The 24206-nt window shown below is 41.3% G+C and overlaps 2 protein-coding genes and 1 pseudogene across 21 annotated transcripts in view; 1 reads left to right on the top strand and 2 right to left on the bottom strand.

Annotated features, from left to right (window-relative positions):
* Positions 1 to 1845, bottom strand: part of BEND6 (BEN domain containing 6) — a 42817-nt gene extending 40972 nt beyond the window's left edge. For both annotated transcript variants that reach the window (XM_045071211.1, XM_045071212.1), the window contains exon 1: positions 1546 to 1845. The gene's annotated coding sequence lies outside the window, so the exon portion shown is untranslated. The remainder of the gene's footprint in view (positions 1 to 1545) is intronic.
* Positions 1846 to 2276: 431 nt separating this feature from the next.
* DST (dystonin) overlaps positions 2277 to 24206 on the top strand; it is a 471262-nt gene continuing 449332 nt past the window's right edge. For 15 of the 19 annotated variants that reach the window (XM_013045874.2, XM_013045863.2, XM_045071193.1 and 12 more), the window contains exons 1-2: positions 2277 to 2598; positions 3180 to 3241. In XM_013045874.2, coding sequence (XP_012901328.1) covers positions 2418 to 2598; positions 3180 to 3241 — 243 coding nt within the window. In that variant the 5' untranslated portion in view covers positions 2277 to 2417. The remainder of the gene's footprint in view (positions 2599 to 3179; positions 3242 to 24206) is intronic. The other 4 variants (XM_013045864.2, XM_045071198.1, XM_045071195.1 and 1 more) reach the window with 1 other exon arrangement.
* Positions 19000 to 24015, bottom strand: LOC106003753 (annotated as a pseudogene).

Genomic DNA, 24206 nt, shown 5'->3' with positions numbered 1-24206 from the left:
AGGTTAATTCTATTTTGTTGGTTTAAATTTTTCTATCAGGCCCCTGGGAGTCAACTCAGTAATGAATTCTTCCCTTCCCAATGTGCCACACATTGCAGACTCTCAGGATTCTCTTCAACACTCCTGCACAATGGACAGGAATACAGTCTCTCACTGCAGTGGGCTGCGGTAGCAGGAGACCTTTGAGCAATGTGAACATGGTGCCGTGCTACCTGGCAGACCCCGAGTGCCAGGCACCTAGGAAGCCTATCCTGACCTGTAGCACAGCCACTTCTCTGACATTCAACGTTCTCACCTTATACAGCATCTGCAAGCAAGATCCTTGCATCGTCAAACCAAAACAACCGAATGTGATGCAACACTTCAACAACGTGAATGTTTATTTTGCTTTAGGAAACAACTTGTACATAAGAAAATTTCACCCATGGTTTTCCGTGTTTACGAACCTGGCATTTAGGAAAGGCATTAGGCAATGCCTTTTTGAGTTTCCTTTAATGCCTACACATGGTGATATGTTCAAGGCCTTGAACACATCAATGGGTTAAGCTTTTATGCAGAATTGTACAATTGATTTTGTACAGTTATAAAACAGTACTGATTTTGAGATCCTACAAGCAAATACAACTTAAGTATTCTCATTTATCCTTTAAATGCTTTTCAGAATTTTACACATCATTTGTTATGACAATTTCTTCGGTGTCTTAAATATTCCAAAGTAAGAGTCCCCCTCAGGAGTTATTAGGAACTACACAAATGCAATAATGGGTTACTTTTTGCCACTATAATTGCAGTTGCCTCATGCGAGTAAATAAAACAAGATAAGCAAAAACAGCCGTCCGTCCCCGCCTCCCACCCCTCCCAGCCAGGAAATGCCTGCATTGCCTAGGGAGCAGCATAACGCGGTACAAGTACCCGGCCGGCCAAGGCCAAAAGATGCCGCAGACTGCAGCCGCAGCGTCTTCCGGGCCAGGTGGCCGTGGCAGCCCGCAGGAAGGCACACTGCAGCGCGCCCGCCACACCTTCTGCGTTGCACTGCACCAGAGACCACCGTAAAATCTCCTGGCCATCAAATATATACTTTTTGCTGGTCATGAGGAAAGAGGAGGGGGCAGGAGGGAATGTGTGCGTTTTGAGCGTGGCCGGTCATTATTTCCTCACACTCCCTACAATACTTCTCCTCAAAACATTTACAAGCCAATCTCCAACTTCCTTTATCTGCCCGTTCCCTCCATCTGAAATTGCCTGTCTCTTCAAACGCTCTGAATGAGTCAAGGTTTGACGGTAAACGAACGCATGGATGCAGGAGGATCCGAAGGGCCCATTTCTCGGCTGAGAAATAGCACCTAGTTGGGGGGTGTAACAGTTCACGTCTGCAGAGCGGAGCGTTCTCCCGAGGGAGTGCTCCCACTTTAAAGAGGGGCTTGGAGAGGGTGGGCCTCGGAGAGGGTGGGCCTCCCGTGCCTGGAAAACCCCAATTCCCAGGGAAGGCCCTTCCCAGTGTTCACGCTTGAGCGTGCGAGGAACCCCCCGCAAGCAATAGCTCACCCGGCTGCATCCTCCAAAGCCCCAACCTCGGGGCGGGGCGCGGGGAGGTGGGAGGTGGGGGTAGCACCGCCTGCAGGCTCCCGCCAGCGCCTCACGGATTTCCCCCTGGCTCCTTGGCGCCCCCTGTCGCCGAGCTCCCCAGCAATTCGGCCCGGGGAGGCTGGATAGGTGGAAGCCCCGGGTGTCGGGGAGCGGAGAGGCGCCGGGTCTGTGCACCCGCGGACCGCGCGGACTGGCGGGCGGCCCCGCGGGAGGGCGCTGGGCGCTCAGGCCCGGGCGCAGCCCGCGGCCGCCGCCGAAGCCGCCGCAGCCATGTCCGCGCGCCCGCGTTGCCGCAGCCCGGCCGTGATGTCATCAGGCGAGCCCCCGCCGCGGCGCCCCATTCCCGCCCCCCGCGGGCCGCCGCCGCTGCAGCCCGGGCGCCGCGTCCCCGCCCCGACCCACGTGCGCCCGGCTTCTGGGATGCCGAGGCCGGCGGCGGCCGCAAGACGATGCGCGGGACTCGGGTGGCCACAGCGGCAGTGCTGCTCCTCCCAGCCCGCCGCGTCCCTGGCGGGGCTGCGCCCGGGGGCTGCGCACGGACGGGGGCGGGGGCGCTTGGGGAGGGAGGGGAGAGACTCCCCGCCGCCAAGTCCCTGCCTCGTCGCCGTCTGCTGAGTCATGGCAAGCGCTCCCCGCAGCCCTGGATCACTCGCATAGCGCGGCTGGCGCGGGGTGCGCAGCCATTGGGCTGGTCGCGGGGCCGCGAGCGCCGGGCATGACGCGCTGAGCCGCGCTCGCCCGTGCCCGCCGCTTCGTGGTGCGCCCGGCACGGGTGCCTGTGCCGCCGCCCTCCAGCCCCGCCGCCTCGCCGCCCCCGCCTCGCCCGCACCATGATCGCCGCGGCTTTCCTCGTCTTGCTGAGACCCTACAGCATCCAATGTGCCCTCTTCCTCTTGTTGCTTCTGCTGGGCACCATCGCCACCATCGTCTTCTTTTGCTGCTGGCACCGCAGGCTCCAGAAAGGGAGGCATCCGATGAAATCGGTCTTTTCGGGTCGTTCAAGGAGCCGAGGTAAGACACGCCGCGACGAATTTCGTCGGGCTGAGAGGCACATTTAAGCCAATTTGGAGAGTGAATTGGAGCTCGGGTCCGCGCTGCGGTCCCTACCCCCATCATCGCCTACTCCGCAAGCCTAGTACGTTTATGTGTTTAAACATCCCTTGCCCGTTTTGCCCTCACCGCCTTCCTCCCGTATCCCCGGATGGGATAGCCACGGTGATGTCCAGCCCTGGGAAGGGAGGCACGGATGCAAATTCTAAGCGTCAGTTTGCTGAGGGTAATAGGAGCGGAATCCGGGGCTGCGGCATCCTCCCTTGGCCCATCCGTCGCTGGAGCTTAGGGGTAAGAAAGTCAGGCATGGAGAGTTCGGGGCTCCTCAACTCTCCCAGAACTTTCCCTGAAACTTCTCGCGGAGAACTCACCTAGAGACCGGTGGCCTAGTAACCTCCCCGCCCTACAGTGTGCCCCCACCGAAATCAAGGCGTCTGGAATGTGCCTTCCTGACCCTTGTATCTCACCTAAGTCATTAGTAACTCTGCAGGTGAAGAGCAAGGAGTTAAATGAAGTCTCGTTTTTTTCTCTTTTCTCCCCAGATGCTGTTATGAGATCCCACCACTTTCGTTCTGAGGTAATTTATTTAGCGCGCACGCTCAAGGTCAGAAGAAGTTCTCTTTCCTGAGTACCAATATTAATCATATGCGTGTTAAGAAACCAGTAGGGCATTGAATGGCGAGCATGCTGCCCCCAAGCCGAAAGTGACGTTTCTTTTCAAGCGGTTCCCCAGCATTAGTGCCTAGCAAATGGACGGTGTTCACGGTCAGATTTCTTGTGGAGCGGAGCCGCTGTACCAGAGGGGCAAAGACAGCCCCTAAAAAGCGCTACAGACCTTAGGAAACTTAGCCCCCGGGGTGGATCTCCGTTTCATTTACAGTCTGCAATTTGCCGGTGGAAGCTCTCTGGGTGCTGTCAGCTGGCTGTGGTGGTTCCCTTGAACTTGGATAGCCGACGACAGAGAGGAGCTTTTAGGAAGTTAGTGCAGAGTCATTTGATCCATATGCATTTCATTTTAAGCTTTCAAGCGTACCTTCATATTCACCCATAAAGCTGTCCATGTTTTATTGGGGCCATCTGAGGATTTTTGCAAAGTGATGGCTGGTGATCTGGCTTTATCCGATCGTGTGTGCTGGTCTTTGCTTTTGGAATGTGGACCATACCTCCGTGAGCAAGTGATGTGGGTGCAGTGATGAGGATGGACTACTGTGGGACTGAGCCCCGCTGAAGGTAGAACAAAACAAAAGCACAAGCTCTCCGTGGCTCAGCGTCCCTCTATGAGTTTCCAGGCCAACCCCCACTTAGTGTGAGATAATTTTCTCTTTGTTCAGGAGAATTTCACACAGCCAGGCTGGGAGGTTATGGTAACAATGCATGATGTGGTTTACTCATTTTAGCAAAGACTTCATAGTTAGACACCCTCCATTTCCTTGGCATTTACCTGAGAAGTTATTCCACATTTTGTTTCACTAGTTAATCAGATGTTTTATTGCATCCTAGATGTTTTATTGGGCTCTGGTTGCTAGAAAGCACTAAGTGCATTATTAGAACATCATTATAATGTTGCACAGTGAGTAATTCTACTGCATTGAGCCCTGGAGGGTGAGAATTCCGTTCCCAATTTAAGATACTTAAGAGAAAAAATTAACTAGTCAGATAATCAAGGAAGAGGTTCCGTTCCTGTCTTTACACTAACTAGCTGTGTGGTTCTTGGAAACGTTCTTAACTTCTCAGCACCTCAGTTTCCCTATCTGGAGAGTAGAACCAATAGTACCCTGTAGAGTTACAGTGGGGGGGGGGAGATTTATAAGTAATTATGTAAAAAAAAAATACTCAGTTCATAGTAAATATTCAGTACTGAGTAGCAATCATTACATCTTGTAAAACTGAATTTAAAAATGTGGAAGAATAAAAATCTTTGCAGAATTTGAAGTCTTAATTAAGCTGACTAATTGAAATTTATGGAAGACAACATAAACTGTGTCTATTATGAAGCAGCATTTTTGGATATCTGATAAATAGACTACTTTAGATGTGACAAAAAATAAACAATGGTCAGGGTGCAAACATCAAAATTTAGGATTTTGATTTTAAAAAGACATTAGCAGTTCCATTCACATAAGTGATAGAATCAAGATAATCCTTTTATGGATTATTATATTAACCATTAGACATTTCAGCTAAAACACAAAAAATTGAGATAAGAGTATGTCTTGTTTAGTTATCTCTGAGTTAAGCATTTGTCCTGAACTTACATTTGGTTAGGAAAGCTGGGAGCAGTTGGTTAATGCTTTAACTCATTTCACAAGTTCCTAGTCCAGTTTGACGTGTTGTCTAGACTTCTCACATTTGCCCCACCCGCTAGCCTGTGAGCTTGATGAAATCATAAATCATGTCTCTCTTGTTTAGGGCCGTATCCCAACTGCCTGGTATATAGTGGGTCCTTACGAAATATTTATTGAATGAATGAAAAATTTCTCAGTGTGTGCCAGTTCCTGACCAAGATTTGGTAACCAAAGAAAGTGCACATTCTCAGGACATTGCGTGGAATTCAACATTTGCTGAATCTCTTTCTAGCTTGTAAAAATTGTCCTGGAGTTTGTATTAAAAATGTAAGTCACTAATTATAACAAAATGTATTTGCTTAGAATATTTTTTCTTCAGTGTGACTCACTGACTCAGTCCGTGGAGAATGCTGAGTCTTGATTTTGGGGTTGTGGGTTTGGACCCCATCTTGGGTGTGGAGCTATTAAAAAAAAGAAATAAAATATTTTTTTCTCAGGAAATTAAATACAATATTGGCTTAATTTGTTGGTGGGCTACTTATGTTCCTTTTTGTATCAAATTTCTTTGATAAACTACTTAAAGAATGTTGTTTTATAAGTGAAAATCCTGAAACTGTGTTGTATGAAAATGTCATATTTCCTCACTGTTTTCTTCACTGGTAAAATATTTCCATATTTCACCACAAATAAAACATCTCCCTATGAAGAAAACATTGGAAATTATTTTTTCTTCTCCCCTTTTCTCAAAATGCCATTTCTAGAAGGATTTTCTCCTAGAGAATTACCTCTGAATATTTTGGATTTCATCATTTTAAAAAATTAGAATTTGAGCAGCATAATGGATATTCTTACTGCTTTTTAGTAATAGCTGCTGCAAAAATATTTCTCAAAGAAATTGTTTCGATTTTTGATAAGTCATAATCATATTGGACTAAGAAGTTAGGTGCCTTTCTCATTCCAGTCTCAGTAAGTAGATAATTCACTTTCAGCATTTCCGTAGTGGTGAAATGAGGAAGATGAGTTTAGGATGTGCTGACTCATTTTGGAACGTGAACGAGCTTTGGGAAAGCCCTTGAACATGTGAAGAAGTTTGTGAGGCCCATGCTGCTTTTCCTGGCAGAGAATAATGCTTCTGCTACCTACGTGCCCAGGAAGGAGTCCAACTGGACTGGAAATTGCAGGATGTTCCTTAGTCAGAGAATTACTTGTCCAGGGGGAAAGACCCTAGTATCAGAACCCTCTCTGCTTTGTGAAGAAAGTCACATCTCTTGTCTGAGGAGCTCCAGCTTTGTTTTCTTCACTAAGTATATAATATACACATTTCTTCAACATGTAGCAGTTTCTTCCTCATGAAGCAATAACTAAATAATATCCATGTTTATAAGATGTTTTGAAACTGTAACCACCTATCAGCCCTTTTGATTTTGATACACTTGTAAATTCATCTTTACTGACTTGATAGACCTCTGAATTTTAATAATAGCATGTGAGAATGTGAAACTATTAACCCAGCCAAGTAACTGAAGACTGTAACTCCAGCTCACTGACAGTTATAAAAACCCAATGAGATAGATAGAAATATGTGTTTTATGTATGAATATAAAGAACTTGTGTAGTTTTTGGGGTTTTTTTTGGTCATAAACAGCTAATGAAGAGAAGTAACTTCACATTGAAGTAGGACTCAGTGTAGAAAGCAGGTGTTTAATCTGGGTATCTAAGAAGGGTACTTTTTCTGAGGATTTATGTCTTATGCTGTGACTTCACACAATGGTTAACTGTTTCCCTGGATTCCTGTGGTGAAAATTGGGCAATGACAATCCTGATTTTAAGGAAATTTCAGAAAGTGATATGCGTAATTGAGGTACCATTAGATTTCAAGAAAGAGTCTTGGGAGTACTTCAATGAAGACAATTATAATGTCCTGTGAGAATACCCAGAGTGAACAGTGGTAAATGATCCCTATTCATCAGCTCAGTGGAATAAGGGAAGCCTTGTTTCACACAGGGAGGGGGAAGAGTGTGTTGTATGTCTATCAGGATTTGAGTAAATATCTTCACTTCCCGTTTCAGGTAAAGGAACCAAAAGAGTTAAATTAAGCAGTTCCCAAAGAGTCATATAGCAAGATAAGGACTGAGTAAGACAAGAACTCCCTGGCTACATTTTGTCTGCCCTGTGGTTAACTGTGTCACTCCTAGCTCAGGGAATAATATGCCCAACATTCTCAATGAAAGGGGCAAGCTAAGTTGAGTGCATTGTTAATGGACATTTCTTACAAAGCAGAATAGATTAATCCTTTAGGCTTTTCCAGTGATTATCCAAGTTATCCTAGATGAAAGGATGTTCCACATAAACTCTCTTGGCCTCATTATATTCCCAGAGTGAACCTTTATCAAATGATGCAAGAATAGTCAGCAAAATAACCATACTTCATAGCTTCTTATTAAATGTGTATATTTCATTGAGAATTGCCCAATTTAGTGCATTACAGAAAATGGTAGTTTGTTATTTAGCTCTCTTTTATAATTGGGTTATCTTTATAAATAAATTCTTTGCCTAGAGTTAAATTCTAGGTCTAAATTAATTTATTCTCATTAAATCGGTCAAAATTGAACTCTACACATGATTCATTTATCTTCATGCAATTATTTTCAAAACAAATAAATTTCCTTTTTTTTCTGTACAACATGTGATGTTAGATAGTAGAGCTAACAGAAGGTCTGAGGTATAGCCTCTGCCCTTGACAATTATTTCTAGGTCATTTCCTATATCAGTACTGAAATATTATAGTTGCTAGTTTCTTCTGTTACGGTAACTGAACTGCTGTGCTGTTTCCAACTGTGAATCACAAATGTGGCAAAAGCATCAAAGGCCAGGGTATACAAGTACAGCCAATATATTTGTAAAAAAGACAAATTCACCCTGTTCACAGGGCTTTATTCAGCCAGCATTCACCACTACCATATAATTTATCCTTGCTTTAGATACATGGCAACAAAACAGAGTGCTAAAAGGACAAAAAAAAAAAAAAGAAAGAAAGAAAGAAGAGAAGCCCGATTTTCCCCCATGCAATCCAAGCCAATTAAATGCAATCTAGATGAAAGTTGAAATAAGAGTTTTCCAGAGAAGTTTGAATCTTTGTGTAATCTTTTTTTTTTTTTTTAAGATTTTATTTATTTATTTGACACAGAGAGAGATCACAAGTAGGCAGGGAGCTAGGCACAAAGAGAGAGAGGAAGCAGGCTCCCGGCTGAGCAGAGAGCCCGACTCAGGGCTTGATCCCAGGACCCTGAGATCATGACCTGAGCTGAAGGCAGAGGCTCAACCCACTGAGCCACCGAGATGCCCCAATCTTTGTATAATCTTAAGGCTCAAGAATGACTCTTTTTTGAGATTTGGTTTATAAAATAGAACTAGTCTAATTGCAAGTCTTGGTTTGATGAAAGGAATATGAAAATAGAGTTCGAATCCTGATTTTGGGTTTTAGCTATGCCTCTAACTGTGTGATCTTGGTCAAGTCCTTAGTGTCTCTGAGACTTAGAGTCTCACTGATAACATGAGGATGGTTGCTGAAGCCCTTTCCAGAAGTAACGGCCATGTTTGTGCTATGTGCGAAGCATCATGCTAAAAAGGCATTATGTAAAACATGATTCCTGCCTTCTAGGAGATTAAGGCAAAGATGAAGATGTAATTAACAAAAATACAAGTAAATTATGTATAGAAAAGGAATGGTTGGTGGGGTAGCCTGGGAGGCTCAGTCAGTTAAGTGTCTGCCTTTGGCTCAGGTCATGAACCCAGGGTCCTGGGATAGATTCCTGTGTTGTGCTCTCTGCTCCGTGGAGAATCTGCTTCTCCCTGTCTCTCTACGCCTCTGCACCTTGCACATGCTCTCTCTCTCTCAATTAGATAAATAAATAAAATCTTAAAAAAGAAAAGGAATGGTTGGAATAATTCTGGTGAAGTGACTGCTTCTAGCTAGGGTGATCAGAAAAGCCTTCCAAGGGGCAGTGATATTTATGCTGAAATGTGCAGGTTGGGGTATCTGGCTAGACAGAGAGGAATGAGAGCAACCTCCCAGCAGAGCGCATAGGGATAGGCAAAGATTTAGGAAGGCACATGGCTGTTTTCAGAGCTCGGAGTATGCCAATATGATTAGAAAAAAAGCGTTCCTAGCTCTACATTCCCTTAAATCTGTAAAGAAATATAAATGAATACCAGCTATAATAAAAATATTTTTCGTATACTACTTGATAGTTGGCAAAGGCCCTTACATAACATTATTTTATTTGAACACTGTAGGAGGTCACCTGTTATGAGCCCTCTCAGGAGAAGCAAAAAAAAAAAAAATTGCTTTTTGATTTTTTTTCTGGAAACTATAGTGAAACAGTCCCCTCACTCTTCTTTCCACACTTAGGGAGAATGGGGAGTCATGTCCACTACTACTGCAAAGGTCCTAGGAGAATGACCGGATGTGTGGCTTTCTGGTCACCCTGAAGCTGTGCTTTTGCAGGATACCATGTTTTTCAGGTCCAGCGCTCAAGTATCATTGGATTGTATTTTGAGTTCAGACACCATATGTCTGGCATTTGTGACATCTGGCTCATGTGTTCAGTGTGGGCATTACAAATTCTAATGCAAAGTATAATAAATTTGTAGGTAATTAGTTATACACCAGGTGGTTTTTATCAGCTTTGAAATATATTACATTTTTTAAAAGTATTCAAATATGCCTCTGCTTTTAAACTTCTTCCTGGCAAATTTGTCTCCCATAAGAATTGTTCTAGGTGTTTATTTATGTCCTCCTCAAATTCTCAAGCCTACTCCTTCACCCTTGGCCAGTGACTTCTGTCTGCTAACTCACAGAGAACATCGATGCCATCAAGCAATAGCACTTAGTTTATTTATTTATTTGTGAGAGAGAGCAGAGAGAGAGAGAGCATGAGCAGGGATGAGGGTGTCACAGGGAGAGAGACAAGCAGACTCCCCACTGAGCAGGGAACCTGACTTGGGGCTTGATCCCAGGACCCTGAGATCAGGGTTAAGCAGACCCTTAACCAACTGACCCACCCAGATCCCCCAAGCAATAGCACTTTAAACTTTTTGCTCCTACCAACTAAGTGTATCTTAAACTTCCCTCCCAGTCCAACAGAAAAACCCATCTGTCATCCTCCGTTGTCATATTTCATTCTTATTCTTGAATTCCTTTTCTTCCCGACTCTTGGAGATGTTTTTCCATGAATCATTCCCTCCTCATTTATTTTGTCCGGCTCCCTCCTTGAAGGCTCCTTTCCGTAACACATAAGCATCATATGTGCTATCTTTTAAAAAAATTTTTTTAAATTTAAATTCTATTTAATTAACACATACTATATTATTATTATTATTTTTTTAAAGATTTTATTTATTTACTTGAGAGAGAGACAGTGAGAGAGAGCATGAATGAGGAGAAGGTCAGAGAGAGAAGCAGACTCCCCATGGAGCTGGGAGTCCGACGCGGGACTCGATCCCGGGACTCCAGGATCATGACCTGAGCCGAAGGCAGTCGTCCAACCGACTGAGCCACCCAGGCGTCCCAACACATACTATATTATTAGTTTCAGAAGTAGAATTCAGTGATTCATCAGTTGCATACAATGCTCCGTGCTCATTCCATCAGATGTCCTCCATAACGCCCATCACCCAGTTACCCCATGCCCCACCCATCTGCCTTCCAGCACGTTCCCTGTAGTTAAGAGTTTGTTACGGTTTGTATCCTTCTCTGTTTTTCTTTTATTTTGTTTTTCCTTCCCTTACCCTATGTTCATCTATCTTGTTTCCTAAACTCCACTAATGAGTGAAATCAAATGGTATTTGTCTTTCTTTGACTTATTTTACTTAATGTAATACCTTCTAGTTCCATCCATGTCATTGCAAATGGCAAGATTTCATTCTTTGTGATGGCTGAGTAATATTCCACTGTAAATTTGGACCACATCTTTTTTATCCATTCATCTGTGGATAGACATCTAGGCTCTTTCCATAGTTTGGCAATTGTGGAAATTGTTGCTATAAACATTCGGGCGCACTTATCCCTTCAAATCACTATGTTTGTATCCTTTGGATAAATACCTAGTAATGCAATTGCTGGGTCATAGGGTAGCTCTATTTTTAACTTTTTGAGGAAACTCCACACTCTTTTCCAGAGTGGTTGCTATGTGCTGCCTTTTGAAAGCAATACAAACCTCCTTATACCACCAGGTCATCTCTTGGGGAGAGAAGTTTCCTGAAAAAGAGTCTTTTGTTACCTTCCATTTCTCATCTCTCATTTATTTCTCAACTTTGTGTAATCTGGCTTCTCTTACTACTACTTAAAATCATTCACTCTTAGCTCAACAATGAGTTCCCAATTGTTCAATCAAATATTTCAGTCTTTTTTGTTTTAAAAAGATTTTATTTATTTATCTCAGGAAGCCAGAGAGGGAGCACAAGCATGGGGAGTGGGAGAGGAAGAAGCAGGTTTCCGGCTGAGCAGGGAGCCTGACGTGGGGCTGGGATCATGACCTGAGCTGAAGGTAGATGCTTAACGACTGAGCCACCCAGGTGCCCCCAAATATTTCAGTCTTTAACTTAATCACGTATCTTGTATTTGACACTGTTGGCGCCTGATCTCTCTTTGAAAGCTTTCTCCCAGGTTTTGGACAATCTTCTTAATTTTACTCCATTTTCTGGCCATGGTTCCCTCTGTTCCTGCACTGGATCCTCCTCCCACTGATAATGTTGATATTCCCCTGGTTCTGCATTGTGCCCAGTTATTTTTAACATCTTTATTGAGCTATAATTCACATGCTATACAGTTCACCTATTTAAAATATACTGTTCAGTGAGTTTTAGTGTATCTGCAATGTTGTGCAACCATCACACAGTTTAATTTTAGAACATTTTTATTGCTGTCAAAAGAAACCCCATACCGATAAGCAGTCACTCCCTATTCCCCTCTCCTACTTCCATCCTCCATCCCCAACCTTAAGAACTACTAAGCTATGTTTTGTCTTCATAGATGTGCCGGGCCTCATTTTTGCCCACCCTATTTCAACTCTACTTGTAGGATCTAACCATACTTACTGTTTTAGTTTACCCACATACAGTGGTTACTCAGAAATCTGTATCTCAAATTCAGACTTCACCCTTGACCTCCAGCTACCGACAGTTAGCTGCTTTCCCCTCATTTTCACGTGGAGGTACCATAGATATCTCAGACTGAACACTGAACTTGTCAGTTCCAAATCCTATCTGCCACTGTTTTGGGGAGTGGCACTACCCTCACCCCTACCCTCTGCAGCTGCTCAAGCCAGAAATCTGGAAGAGATGGCAGATCCCTTCCTGTCTATCCTGTCCTCTTTCAAATCTCTGGAGTCTGCCTCCCTTACTACATCCATTATGGTTACCTTGGTTCAGACCCTATAATAATAGGTCTCCAGACCAGTCCCTCTGCCTCCCCATTTTCAATCCACATGCACTAATTTAGTAAGAATCATTCAAAAATAAAAATTCTTTTTCTTTTTTTTTAAGTATGCTCCATGCCAAGCATGGAGCCCAACATGGGTTTTGAACTCAAGACCCTGAGATCGAGACCTGAGCTGAGAGTTGACCACCCAACTGACTGAGCCACCCATAAAATACAAATTCTTAAGGTGCCTCATAAAATACAAATTCTTAAGACTTTTATTATTAAGGGAGACATTCAGATTCAAGTAACCCCAACATAAAAATAGATTATCAATTAACAGGGATTTATATCCTCTCATAGCAAGAAGTCTAGAGATGCTGCAGGTTTTGCTTGAGCTTCATGGTTGTAGGATGGCTGGCACAGCTGCAGACATCATGCCCAAATTCAAGGAGGGAAGGAGAGGAAGGGATAGAGCTAGCCAAGGAAGGATATTCATCAGGAAATCAAAATTTTTGCCAGAAGCCCTTCCAGTTAGGTTTCTTCTTACACTTCCCTCTGCAAGGGAAGCTTGGGATGTGAGCTTTTATTTTTCCTAGCTTCTGTCGTAGAGGTATTCAAGGCAGAAAGGTTGGGTAAGCCATATTCCTCCGCTACTTCAAGTCCTTCAGTGGCCTCCCACTGTCTCCAAGGCAATTAAGTTCAACATTCCTTTTCTATTTTTATTTTTAAGTAATCTCTGCACCCGATGTGGGGGCTGGAAGTACAACCTGGAGATCAAGAGTGCATGCTCCACGGACTGAGCCAGCCAGGTGCCCCAAGTTCGACTTTCTCAATATGACATCAGGATGGTTCCTATCCTGATGTGTTTTTGCTAGTTCTAGTCTGACCATTTGTCCACATTTTTAATTCTCCAAACAGATTGTGACCTTTTAGTATTATTCTTTTGTCCATGTTATTTCCAACTGAGAAAGCCTCTTTCTCTTTTCCATTTCTCTCATTGTCCGCCCACAGACAGCAAAAACAAAAATACTCAGGCACAAAAGGCTAACTCTTGATTTCCCTTTGAAACTTAGCTTGTAGGTAATTTCTTCCAGGTAACTTTCCTAGTTCCCTGTTCATAATAATAATTGAGTTCTTTGTTCACCTCTTCTGTAAGATTGTGAATATCTTGAAGGTAGTCTAAATCGCTAGTTCTTAGCTCAGTGTCTGGCACTGAATAAAGCTCGGTAAAGGTTTGCTAAATGAATGAATACTCGATGTTTTCTTTTTAAAAATTTATTACACTTATTTTTCAAAAGATTATTTATTTATTTATTTGGTAGAGAGGGAGAGAGATCACAGAGGGAGAGGAAGAGGGAGAATCGGACTCGCTGCTGAACAGAGAGCCTGATGCGTGGCTCGATCCCAGGATCCTGAGACTGTGACCTGAGCTGAAAGGAAAAGTTTAACCAACTGAGTCACCCAGGCACCCTGTTTTCCTTTCTTTTCTTATAAAGATTTATTATTTATTTTAGAGAGATAGAAAGGAGGGGAGGGGCAGAAGGAGAGGGAGACTCCAAGCAGACTCCATACTGAGCTTGGAGCCTGATGCTGGGCTCAGTCCCATTACCCTGAGATCAGGACCTGAGCCAAAACAGAATCAGATGCTTAATTGACTGCACCATGTGGACACCCTGCTGTTTTCTTTATAAAGTCAGTTTAATTCTTAATTTTCATGGATTCTGTAACTTTCCAAATATTCCTCTGTCTTTACTAAAAGGGAAATAGATGGTTTTCATTTTTTATTTCAGAAATACAGTTATGCCTTAGTTAACTTTGTGTGTTTACTTTGAAAATACACAGATTCAGGCACTTTTAAAAGAGTTGAAAATATTCCCTGACATTTTTATTCATTATTGAAGGGATTTGTATACTTGGATGTGAGAGTTTTGAACAAAAATTTTAATATTTAATGTTTTTACTCCAATTTATAATATGAAAAAATCAATGTAAGTTTATTCTGAATTGTCTTGTATCCAATCTACCCTATCACTGGTATTGTCACTCAGTTCTAGTGCCTGAATTTTTGTTTTGTTTACAATTACATTGGTGCCAAGTGGTATTGTTTTAACTATCATGACCTTAAGAAAAAAGATTAGGGCAGTGTTAATGTGTAATTTATGCATTCTTGCCAGATGAGAGCCAAATGTTGTGGTTTGGTAATCTCTGTACAACTATTTTTGAGAAATGTGGTGGTAATTTGAATAAAGAACATCAGGGGCACCTGGGTGGCTCAGTGGGTTAAAGCCTCTGCCTTCAGCTCAGGTCATGATCCCAGGGTCCTGGGATCGAGCCCCACATTGGGCTCTCTGCTCTGTGGGGAGCCTGCTTCCCCCACTCTCTCTGTCTGCCTGTCTCCCTACTTGTGATCTCTGTCTGTCAAATAAATAAAATCTTAAAAAAAAAAAGAACATCAGAAATATCAAATACCATTGTAAATATATAATTCCATTTCATTCCTTTTAATTTCTTTAAAATACATATAATTGTTTATTTTAAATTATATTTTATTTTGTAAAGATTTTATTTATTTATTTGCCAGAGAGAGCACAAGTAAGCAGAGAGGCAAGCAGATAGAGAGGGGGAAGCAGGCTCCCTGCTGAGTAGAGAGTCTGATATGGGCCTTGATTCCAGACCCTGAGATCATGACCTGAGCCAAAGGCAGAGGCTTAACCCACTGAGTCACCCAGGCGCCCCATATAATTGTTTAGAGCACAAATTATAACATTGTCTTGTGGGATGTATGATGTATAGATAGAAGTTTGACAGCTACAGTGTAGGCAAGTACAGGGAAATAAGTGGACTCCCTGTATGAGAGCAACATTTTTACATTTTATATGAAGTAATATATTAACTAAGTAGAATGAAAAGTTAAGAATGCACATTTTAATTTTCAGAGCAACCAATAAAAAATAATGATATTTTGATTTATTTATTTATAATAGATAAACCCAAATTAAACTCTAAAAAATATCCAAATGATCCAAAGAAGGAAGAAATGAAGGAAGAAAGGGACAAAAAACAGAAGGGACAGGCTGAAAATAAAACCTAAAATGGTAGACCTAAAACCATATTATAATTGTGTTAAATATTAATGGATTAAACAGTCTGGTTAAGAGATAGATTATCAGAGGGACACCTGGGTGGCTCAGTGGGTTAAGCTTCTGCCTTCGGCTCAGGTCATGATCTCAGGGTCCTAGGATTGAGCCCTGCATCAGGCTCTCTGCTCGGCAGGGAGCCTGCTTCCCCTCTCTCTCTGCCTGCCTCTCTGCCTGCTTGTGATCTCTGTCAAATAAATTAAAAAAAAAAATCTTTTTTGTTTTTTTTAAAGAGACAGATTATCAGAATGTATACATAGTGAGACCTGACTATATGCTGTTTATAAGAGATATACTTAAAAACCCAGTTAGACTGAGAGTGAATGGATGGGAAAATAAATAAATAAATAGATAAATAAATAAATAAAAATAAATCATGCATATGATAAAAAAGAGGTAAGAGTGGTCATATTAATATTAGATAAAATAGATACTAAGACAAACAGATAGTGAGGGATGTTCCATAATGATAAAAGAGCTAATTTCTCTGGGAGACATAGTTATAAATGTGTAGGTATCCAATAACAAAACCTCAAAATACTTGGAGTAAAAATTATTGAAATTAAAGGGATAAATAAGATTTCTCCTATTTCTGTTTGGTTGTAGAGATTACTTAAAAAAATAAAATCTTAAATCAGAATAGTGGGGTGCAGCCAAAGTGGTGCTTAGAGGAAAATACATAGCTTTAATTGCTTATTTTAGAAAAGAAGAAATATCTAAAATCTAACAAATTTTCAACTTTAAGAAGCTAGAGGATAAAAAAGGTAAGCACAAAATAAGTGGAAGGAAGGAAATAATAAAGAGCAGACATTGATGAAATAGAGAGAAAATGAAGAAAGCCAAAGTTGGTTCTTTGAAAATATCAACCAAGTGTTTAAATATCTAGCTAGACTGATCAAGAAAGAAACAAAAAAATTACTGATATGATACATGGAAGGGAGTTTGTAACTATGGAACCTACAGTCATTAAAAGAATGAGAGACTATTTTGTATAATTTGATGCCAAAATACTCGACAACTAAGGCGAAATGGACAAATATTTATTTATAGCCCTTCAGGCACCCATCCTGTGCATATTTCATCATGTCTTAGAACTACGCTAACCTCCAAATCTTGAATTCTGAAATACCTCTCTCTATACAATCTCCTGTCTTTTCACCTCATCATGCACTTAAAAAAAATATTTTTTAAAATTTTAAGTAAACTCTCCTCCACACCTGGGGCTTGAATTCACTACTCCAAGATCAAGAGCCACAGGCTCTCCTGACTGAGCCAGCGAGGTACCTCTCATCACACAGTCCTAATGAGTTTCTGTCTTATCTTTGTCAGGACCTCTGGGCCTAAATCTTCCCTGGCTTTCAGCCTATCAGCATTTTCTGACAACTTCACTTGCATTTCTGCTCAGTATAGACCATTCATCAACAATATAGAGAAGCTTTTACTGTTATTCTCTCTTCGTTCAAGCAGTTAATTGCTCTGCCACCAGTGACTTTGATAATTCCCAGACCCGAGTCAATCTCATGGACTACTTTTCTATTTCTATGCCTAGGAGGCCTGTCCTTATTGGACATCTTCATAGAGCCCAGTCATTTGGTTCATTGTGTAATCCAGCAGTCATGTGTGTTCTTTTTTAGTATATCAATTAGCTTCTTCTTTGTAACAAATTACTTGAAACATTAACTATTTAGCTCACGATTCTGGGGATTGGCATCTTGGGCTGTGCCCAGTTGGGCAGCTGTTCTGGTGTGAGTCAGGCTTGGCTTATCACAGCTGGAACTCCCTCATGTGTCTTTGGTCAGCCTCAGGCAAACTCTGTTTTCCTTTACAGGTCTCTCCTCTTCCAGCAAGGCAACCCAGGTTGGTTTACTTGTGGCTAGATTTGGGTTCCAAAAGCAGCAAGAATGGAATAAGTGAGACTTCTGTGGGTTAGGTCCTGAACTTATAAGTACAATGTCTCTGCTTACATGTTGTTTTGGCCACAGTTAGTCATAGGTGTGGGGGGAATAGAGTCATAACAGGAGGAGTTGAAAGTATTGTGGCCACATTTGCAATCTACCATAGAAAATCTTTTGACTTATCTCTGGTGTGCTGATACTACTCTCCTTAAAAACACTCATTTTAAGCTTTTTCTGTTGTTTTCCCTGGACAGTTTTTCCCAACATCTTGGATTTCATATATATGGAAATTACTTTCCCCTGAAATTTCTAGCCCTGATTTAATTTTTCCGTTTTTTGACGTATAACTACCAGTTTTAGGGTATTTTTCTATTGCCCCAGATAGATTTTGTATGCCTTTTTACTTTTAATTCTGGTTCCCACCCCTTACCTCACAAAACCACAAATCAACTTTCAGTATCTCTTGATTTGCCTTTTCTGGACATTAAATATAAGTGGAATCATATAGTTAGTAGTCTTTTCGCATCTGGCTTTTTTCCTGTGACCTGATGTTTTTGCAGTTTATCCGTATTGTAGCGCGTATCAGTCGTTTGTTCATTTTTATTGCTGAATAGCCTTCCATTCTCTGAATATGGAGCACTTTGCTTACCCATTCACCAGTTAATGGACTTTGCATTTTTCTCCCCAGTTTTTAGCTGTTATAAATAATGCTGCTATGGATATTTGCTTAAAATCTTTGTGTGGACATATGTTTTCATTTATCTTGGGTAAATATTTCTTTTTTTGTTTACGTGATAAGTGTATGTTTGATTTTTAAAGAAATTGTCAAACTGTTTTCCAGAGTGGCTGTACAATTTAATCAGTGTATTAGGGTTCTAGTTTCTTCACGTCTTTGGAAGTACTTGTTATTGTCTTTTTAATTATAGCCATTCTAATGGGTCTAAAGTGGTATTCTGTAATTTTAATTTGGATTTCTCTAATGCCTCAGGACTTTTTTTTTTTTTTTAAAGATTTTATTTATTTATTTGACAGAGAGAAATCACAAGTAGATGGAGAGGCAGGCAGAGAGAGAGAGGGGAGCAGGCAGAGAGAGCCCGATGCGGGACTCGATCCCAGCACCCTGAGATCATGACCTGAGCCGAAGGCAGCGGCTTAACCCACTGAGCCACACAGGCGCCCCAGGACTTTTTTTTTTTATGCCTCATGACTTTGAGCATCTTTTCATGTTCAAATGGTTCAAATCATTGGCCATTTTAATTTTTATTTTGTGAAAATACTGAGTTTATTTTATTTATTTATTTTTAGATTTTATTTATTTATTTGACAGACAGAAATCACAAGTAGTCAGAGAGGCAGGTGGGGGGTGGGGTGGGGAAACAGACTCCCTGCTTAGCAGAGAGCCAGATGCCGGGCTTGATCCCAGGACCCTGAGATCATGATCTGAGCCGAAAGGCAGAGGCTTTAACCCACTGAGCCACCCAGGCGCCCCCTGAGTTTATTTTATATGGATATTTTTGTCTCCCACCATTTCCATTTGTCAGACAAGGACTACTACTATATCCTGTTGTAATATTTCACACTTACTTAAAACCAAGTAAAGGGTGGGGTCCCATCTCTAAAAATCAAACAGGCGTTTTGGACAACACAGTCTTGGCAATGGAACCTGGACTATATTTAACAGACACATTAGGGAAATTTTTACTCTGCCTTGTAAAAAGGACGGCCAGGTAGAAACTTTTACAGCAATGAAATAAGATGGGAAAATTTTAACAAACTGCTTCGATTTTTACAGAAACCTCTCCACTGCCAGAGATCTTGAATAAGTCACTTGGTCAGTCATCCAGAGCAATTCTTCACGTAAATGATGACTTTGGCTTCCACTTAGGGAAGTTAAACACCTTTTTCTCTTTTCGTTTACATTTTGCTGTAATGTCTTCTGTGGAACTAGGTCCTTTCCGTGTTTTAAGGTTTTTTCCCCCTTGTTTTTGGAAGAATTCTTGACCTTTTGATCTTAGTATTAATGGTCTTGAGTCTTTACCATTCTGGATTGATTTTTGTGCTTTTTTTGGCTGGGGTATCTCATACAGATTTCTTTATTGGGACATTCCCTTTAGTACTTTCATCATCAAAATCATCATCATCATCATCATCATCATCTTCTTCATCTTCATCAGCAACAAGTTTTACTTTTTTCTGTGGAACATCACTACCACTTCTGGGGGCAGATTGCTTTCCAGATATACTTAGGAGTTTCATATCCTCCTTCCCTTCATCTTTAACAGCATGGGATATATGAATGTTTACTTATGGTCTGTGGTTTGTCTTTTCATTTATGGTATTCATTAATGGTATCTTTAGAAAAAAACATTTATTTATTTGAGAGAGAGAGGGCTCACACAAGCAAGGGGGGCAGAGGGAGAAACAGGCTCCCTGCTGAGCAAGGAGGCTGATGCAGGACTCCATCCCAGGACCTTGGGATCATGACCTGAGCCAAAGGGAGATGCTTAACCAAGTGAGCTACCCAGGAGTCCCACTTAATAGTATCTTTTTAAGTGTAAACTTTTATGTTTTTCATTAAGTCTAACTTATCAATTGTTTCCCTTTATGGTATCATGTCTAAGAACTCTGCCACATTCAAGGTCATGAAAAAAAATTTTTTTTTCCTAGAAATTTTCTAGTTCTGGTTCTTATGTAATCTATGATCCATTTTGAGTTTTTCTTTATTTTATGAGGATATGCATTATTGGTATTCTAAGTATTAATAGGGCTCATCAATGGAGCCATATGGGGCTGGTGTTTTCTTTGTGGGAATATTTTAAGTTACTAATTTAAAGTTTAAGTATTTAATTTCTTTACTTTTTATATGCCTATTTGGATTTTCTATTTCTTCTTGAGTTAGTTTTATTATTTGTATCTTTCTACGGATTTGTTCATTTCATCTAAATTGTTTAATTTGTTGGTTTAATAGTACTTTCAGATTTCTTTTTTCTTTTTCTTTTTTTAAAAGATTTTATTTATTTATTTGACAGAGAGATAGAGAGAGAGCACAAGTAAGCAGAGCAGCAGTCAGAGGGAGAGAGAGAAGCAGGCTCTCTGCTGAGCACAGAGCCCAATGCAGGGCTCGATCCCAGGACCCTGGAATCATGACCTGAGCCGAAGGCAGGTGCTTAACCAGCTGAGTCACACAGGCGCCCCTCAGATTTCTTTTTTCTTATGGCTAGGCAGAAAGTTGGGGCTTTCATTGTTTTGTTCTGTTGCATACTTCTGTGACTATGCTTGCATCCAGGGCTAGGTGGCAGGAAAACATAGGGTATATATTATAGTGGTGAGAGATGACCCCACTCTCTTGGGATCAGAGAGGAAGGTTTCCTTCCTAAGAGTTTTGGTTCCTATACTGTTGGGACTTCTAATGTCACTGCCTGTGGGATTGCTTGAAGGGCTGGGGCTCTGAAGAACTCAGAAGAAAAAATGGGGGATTTCTACACTCCCTTTCTCACTCAAGTCTGAAAGGACCTTCTCTTAGAATTCTCTCTGTCTGAGCCTCAGTACCCAGGTCTGGGTTTTGGACTGTGATGCTGTGTTGCATTTAGTCTGGGGGATACTGAAGACCAAAAATGGCAAACTCACGATTGATTTGGTGGTGCTTCAAATTCTGGCCTTTTCATGTCAAACCCCTTGCTATTAGTTGCTTCTCAGAGTCTTCAGAGAGCAATTTGCTCAGTGTATTCTGTTCAGTTGTATATATGTGTTCAGTGGGAGACATACACTTATTCTACCTTACTGTACCCAGAGCCGTGATTGGTTTTTGTTTATTTTTTAAAAGATTTTATTGATTTATTTTGGAGAGGGCAGTTGTGGGAGGAGTGCAAGTGGGGAGTAGGGGTAGAGGGAGACTCTTCAAGCAGACTACCTGCTGAGTGCGGAGTCCGACTCTGGGGCTTGATCCCACAGCCCATGAGTTCATGATGGGAGCTGAAACCAGGAGTTGGATGTTCAACCAATTGAACCACCCAGGTGGCCCACCATGATCTGTTTTAAGTGGTCTATCCTCTCTCCATCTTGAGCCCATTGCTTTTCTCTTTTTATTTATCTACATTTTGAGAAATCTTGTAGCATTTTGCCGTCTTGGATGATGCTGGTAGTGACATGTATTCTGCATATAACTCATGCAACACTGAAGATTCCATTTATTTCATCATTATACTTTTAGTAACCTAATGTGTTAGTATGTTTCCTTTGGAAATGTTTTCTTTTCTTTTCTGATCAGTCTCATCATTTTCCAGTTTGATGGCTATTCTGGACTTCCTTCTAATTTCTGAAAACTAAATAGACTGGGATTAAAGAACTACCTGCAGATTTTGGAGAAAAAAGTACACATTTTATCCTGTTATTTACAAAGAGAAAAGAATTCTCACATTAAGAATGAGGTGGTAGACCATTAACAAGTTTTAAATAACTAACTGAACAACTTTGGAGAATTATTAACAAACATTTAGTAAATAAATTCCTGCCACTACCTACCTTGCAATGAGCTGCATGAAGGAGGAAGCAGGCATTCTCAAATATTTCAGACTGATACAGAGTGTAACTGCTGCTTGTTTTGTTTTTTGCATTTATTTAAAAGATTTATTTAGTTATTTAAAAGACTTATTTATTTATTTATTTATTTGCCAGAGAGAGAGACACACACAGTGAGAGAGGGAACACAGGCAGGGAGGTGGGAGAGGGAGAAGCAGGCTTCCCCCCAAGCCAGGAGCCTAATGTGGGGCTCCATCCCAGGACCCTGGGATCATGACCTGAGCTGAAGGCAGCCGCTTAAAGACTGGGCCACCCAGGTGCCCCTGCCTCTTGTTTTAAAAGCTGCCATAGGGACATTCCAGAGAAATTCCAAATATATTTGGGAAGATCTGGTGAAACTGTCTAGCTTTTAAAAAGTGATGCACTATAATAGAAATTTGCAATACAAAAAGAAACTTTAAAAGTTTAAAAATTAATTTATAATAATGAGGTTTATTTCTACTGTTCTGAAGTCTTCCTATGGTATCTCAACCTTTGGGGGATATTGTCAGAATCTTATGAAATCTATGGTCTATCTCTCTAGAAATATTAGGGGTACATAGACATATATTCTTGCATACTTTCAAATGCCTGTGGAGGCCCTCTTCATGCAGAGATAGATGTCAGTTAAGAAATTCTGCAGTAAGATGACCAGATATCTTTGTCTAGTTAGGATTGGCGTCGTTTTTTGAAAATCTCTACCAGGTGAAAATTTGTGCTGGGTAATGCCTTTGGCAGGGTGGGTTGAGCTTTAGTTCCCACCATGGTTCAGATGTGAGATGAAGATAAATTCCTGTTATTATTGGTAATACTTGGAGAAATGGTAATTCATAAAGTCATTCCCAAGCCATAGTCTACAACTGGAAATTCTAGCTCAGACTCAGATCTTTTACTGCAGCATAGAGGTTGAAGTGTCTCAGGTTTGTTTAATAGTGAAGAAGTACGTCTATGTGGGGCTACAAAAACTACCTGGAGCGTTGCTTCTCAGCTTGCCTTTACCATGCTGCAGTGAGAGGGATAGAGTGGAAATAACCCTGACTTAGTTGTCAAAAGACCTGAAGTCAAGTCCTGTTTTTTAGCTTAACTTGGGTAAGTCACTTAATATTGGTAAGGCTCACTTTCTCCTTTGATAAACCAGAAATAGCAATACCTATTCTGTCTTTTTACAGGATGTTCTGAGAATCAGTGAAAATATTATATGTGATTTTTAAAATATGCAAACCTATTGATTGAAAGATAAAGGCACACATGGCTACGACAGAATGGAGACTTCATTCATTCACCATGCATTTTTTCATTAGCCAATACCTATAAATCTAACATGCATAGGAAATCTTTGATTTCTCTATTCTCCTGATTGGAAATATGGCCCTAGTATCTCTCAAAAACTTTTTAGACTCTGTTTGTCTTGTACAGGAAAAAAAAAAAAAGAGAGAGAGAGAGAGAGAATAAATAAAAGGAAGGTTGGTGGGCGCCTGGGTGGCTCAGTGGGTTAAGCCGCTGCCTTCGGCTCAGGTCATGATCTCAGGGTCCTGGGATCGAGTCCCGCATCGGGCTCTCTGCTCAGCAGGGAGCCTGCTTCCCTCTCTCTCTCTGTCTGCCTCTCCATCTACTTGTGATTTCTCTCTGTCAAATAAATAAATAAAATCTTTAAAAAAAAAATAAAAGGAAGGTTGGTGATAGAGAATGAGGAAGTCAAATATTTGTGTAGTATATACGTTGAAAAAAAATCAGTAATAGAGTAGTTTATACGAGCTCTTAAATTGATAGTCGAAGGAAGCAGGGTGATTTTAGGCTCTTCTGGAAATAGTGAAATCTCCTCCTGCCCTATATCCTGCCCCAGAGATGACCTAGTTATGGGGAAATGCTAATAGCTGCCATTTTTTGAGAGCTCTCTTGTCTTTACATTTGTCCTATCTCATTTAATCACTTGCCCAAGGTCAGACAGTGGTTGTTGCCAGAGCTACATTCCAACCCTGGGCCTTTGACCTGCACAGTCCGTGCTTCCGGCTATCTAGCAGCAGAACAGTGGGGCCGAGTCTGAACAAGCTGAACTGCCATTTGCTTTTTCTAAGGTTCATGGGGATCACATGTTTATTCACCTTCTTTAACCTTGAAAGCTCAGAGTGGTTACTTTGAGCTTGCTCTCTGGGACTTAGAGATAGAATTGCTGTCTGAAAGCAGGGTGGGGTTCAGAAGGAATCAAGTTTTAGCTTTAAGCATAAAGATCCCTGAGCTCCACTTTTTAATTCTTGAAATTCTTGAAGAAGTG

The sequence above is a fragment of the Mustela putorius genome, unplaced genomic scaffold (genome assembly GCF_011764305.1).
Source record: "Mustela putorius furo isolate JIRA1106 unplaced genomic scaffold, ASM1176430v1.1 tig00003983_pilon_pilon_pilon, whole genome shotgun sequence".
Lineage (NCBI taxonomy): Eukaryota > Metazoa > Chordata > Mammalia > Carnivora > Mustelidae > Mustela > Mustela putorius.
The sequence above is the reverse complement of the archived record's forward strand: the minus strand, read 5'-3'. Positions and strand labels throughout refer to the sequence as shown.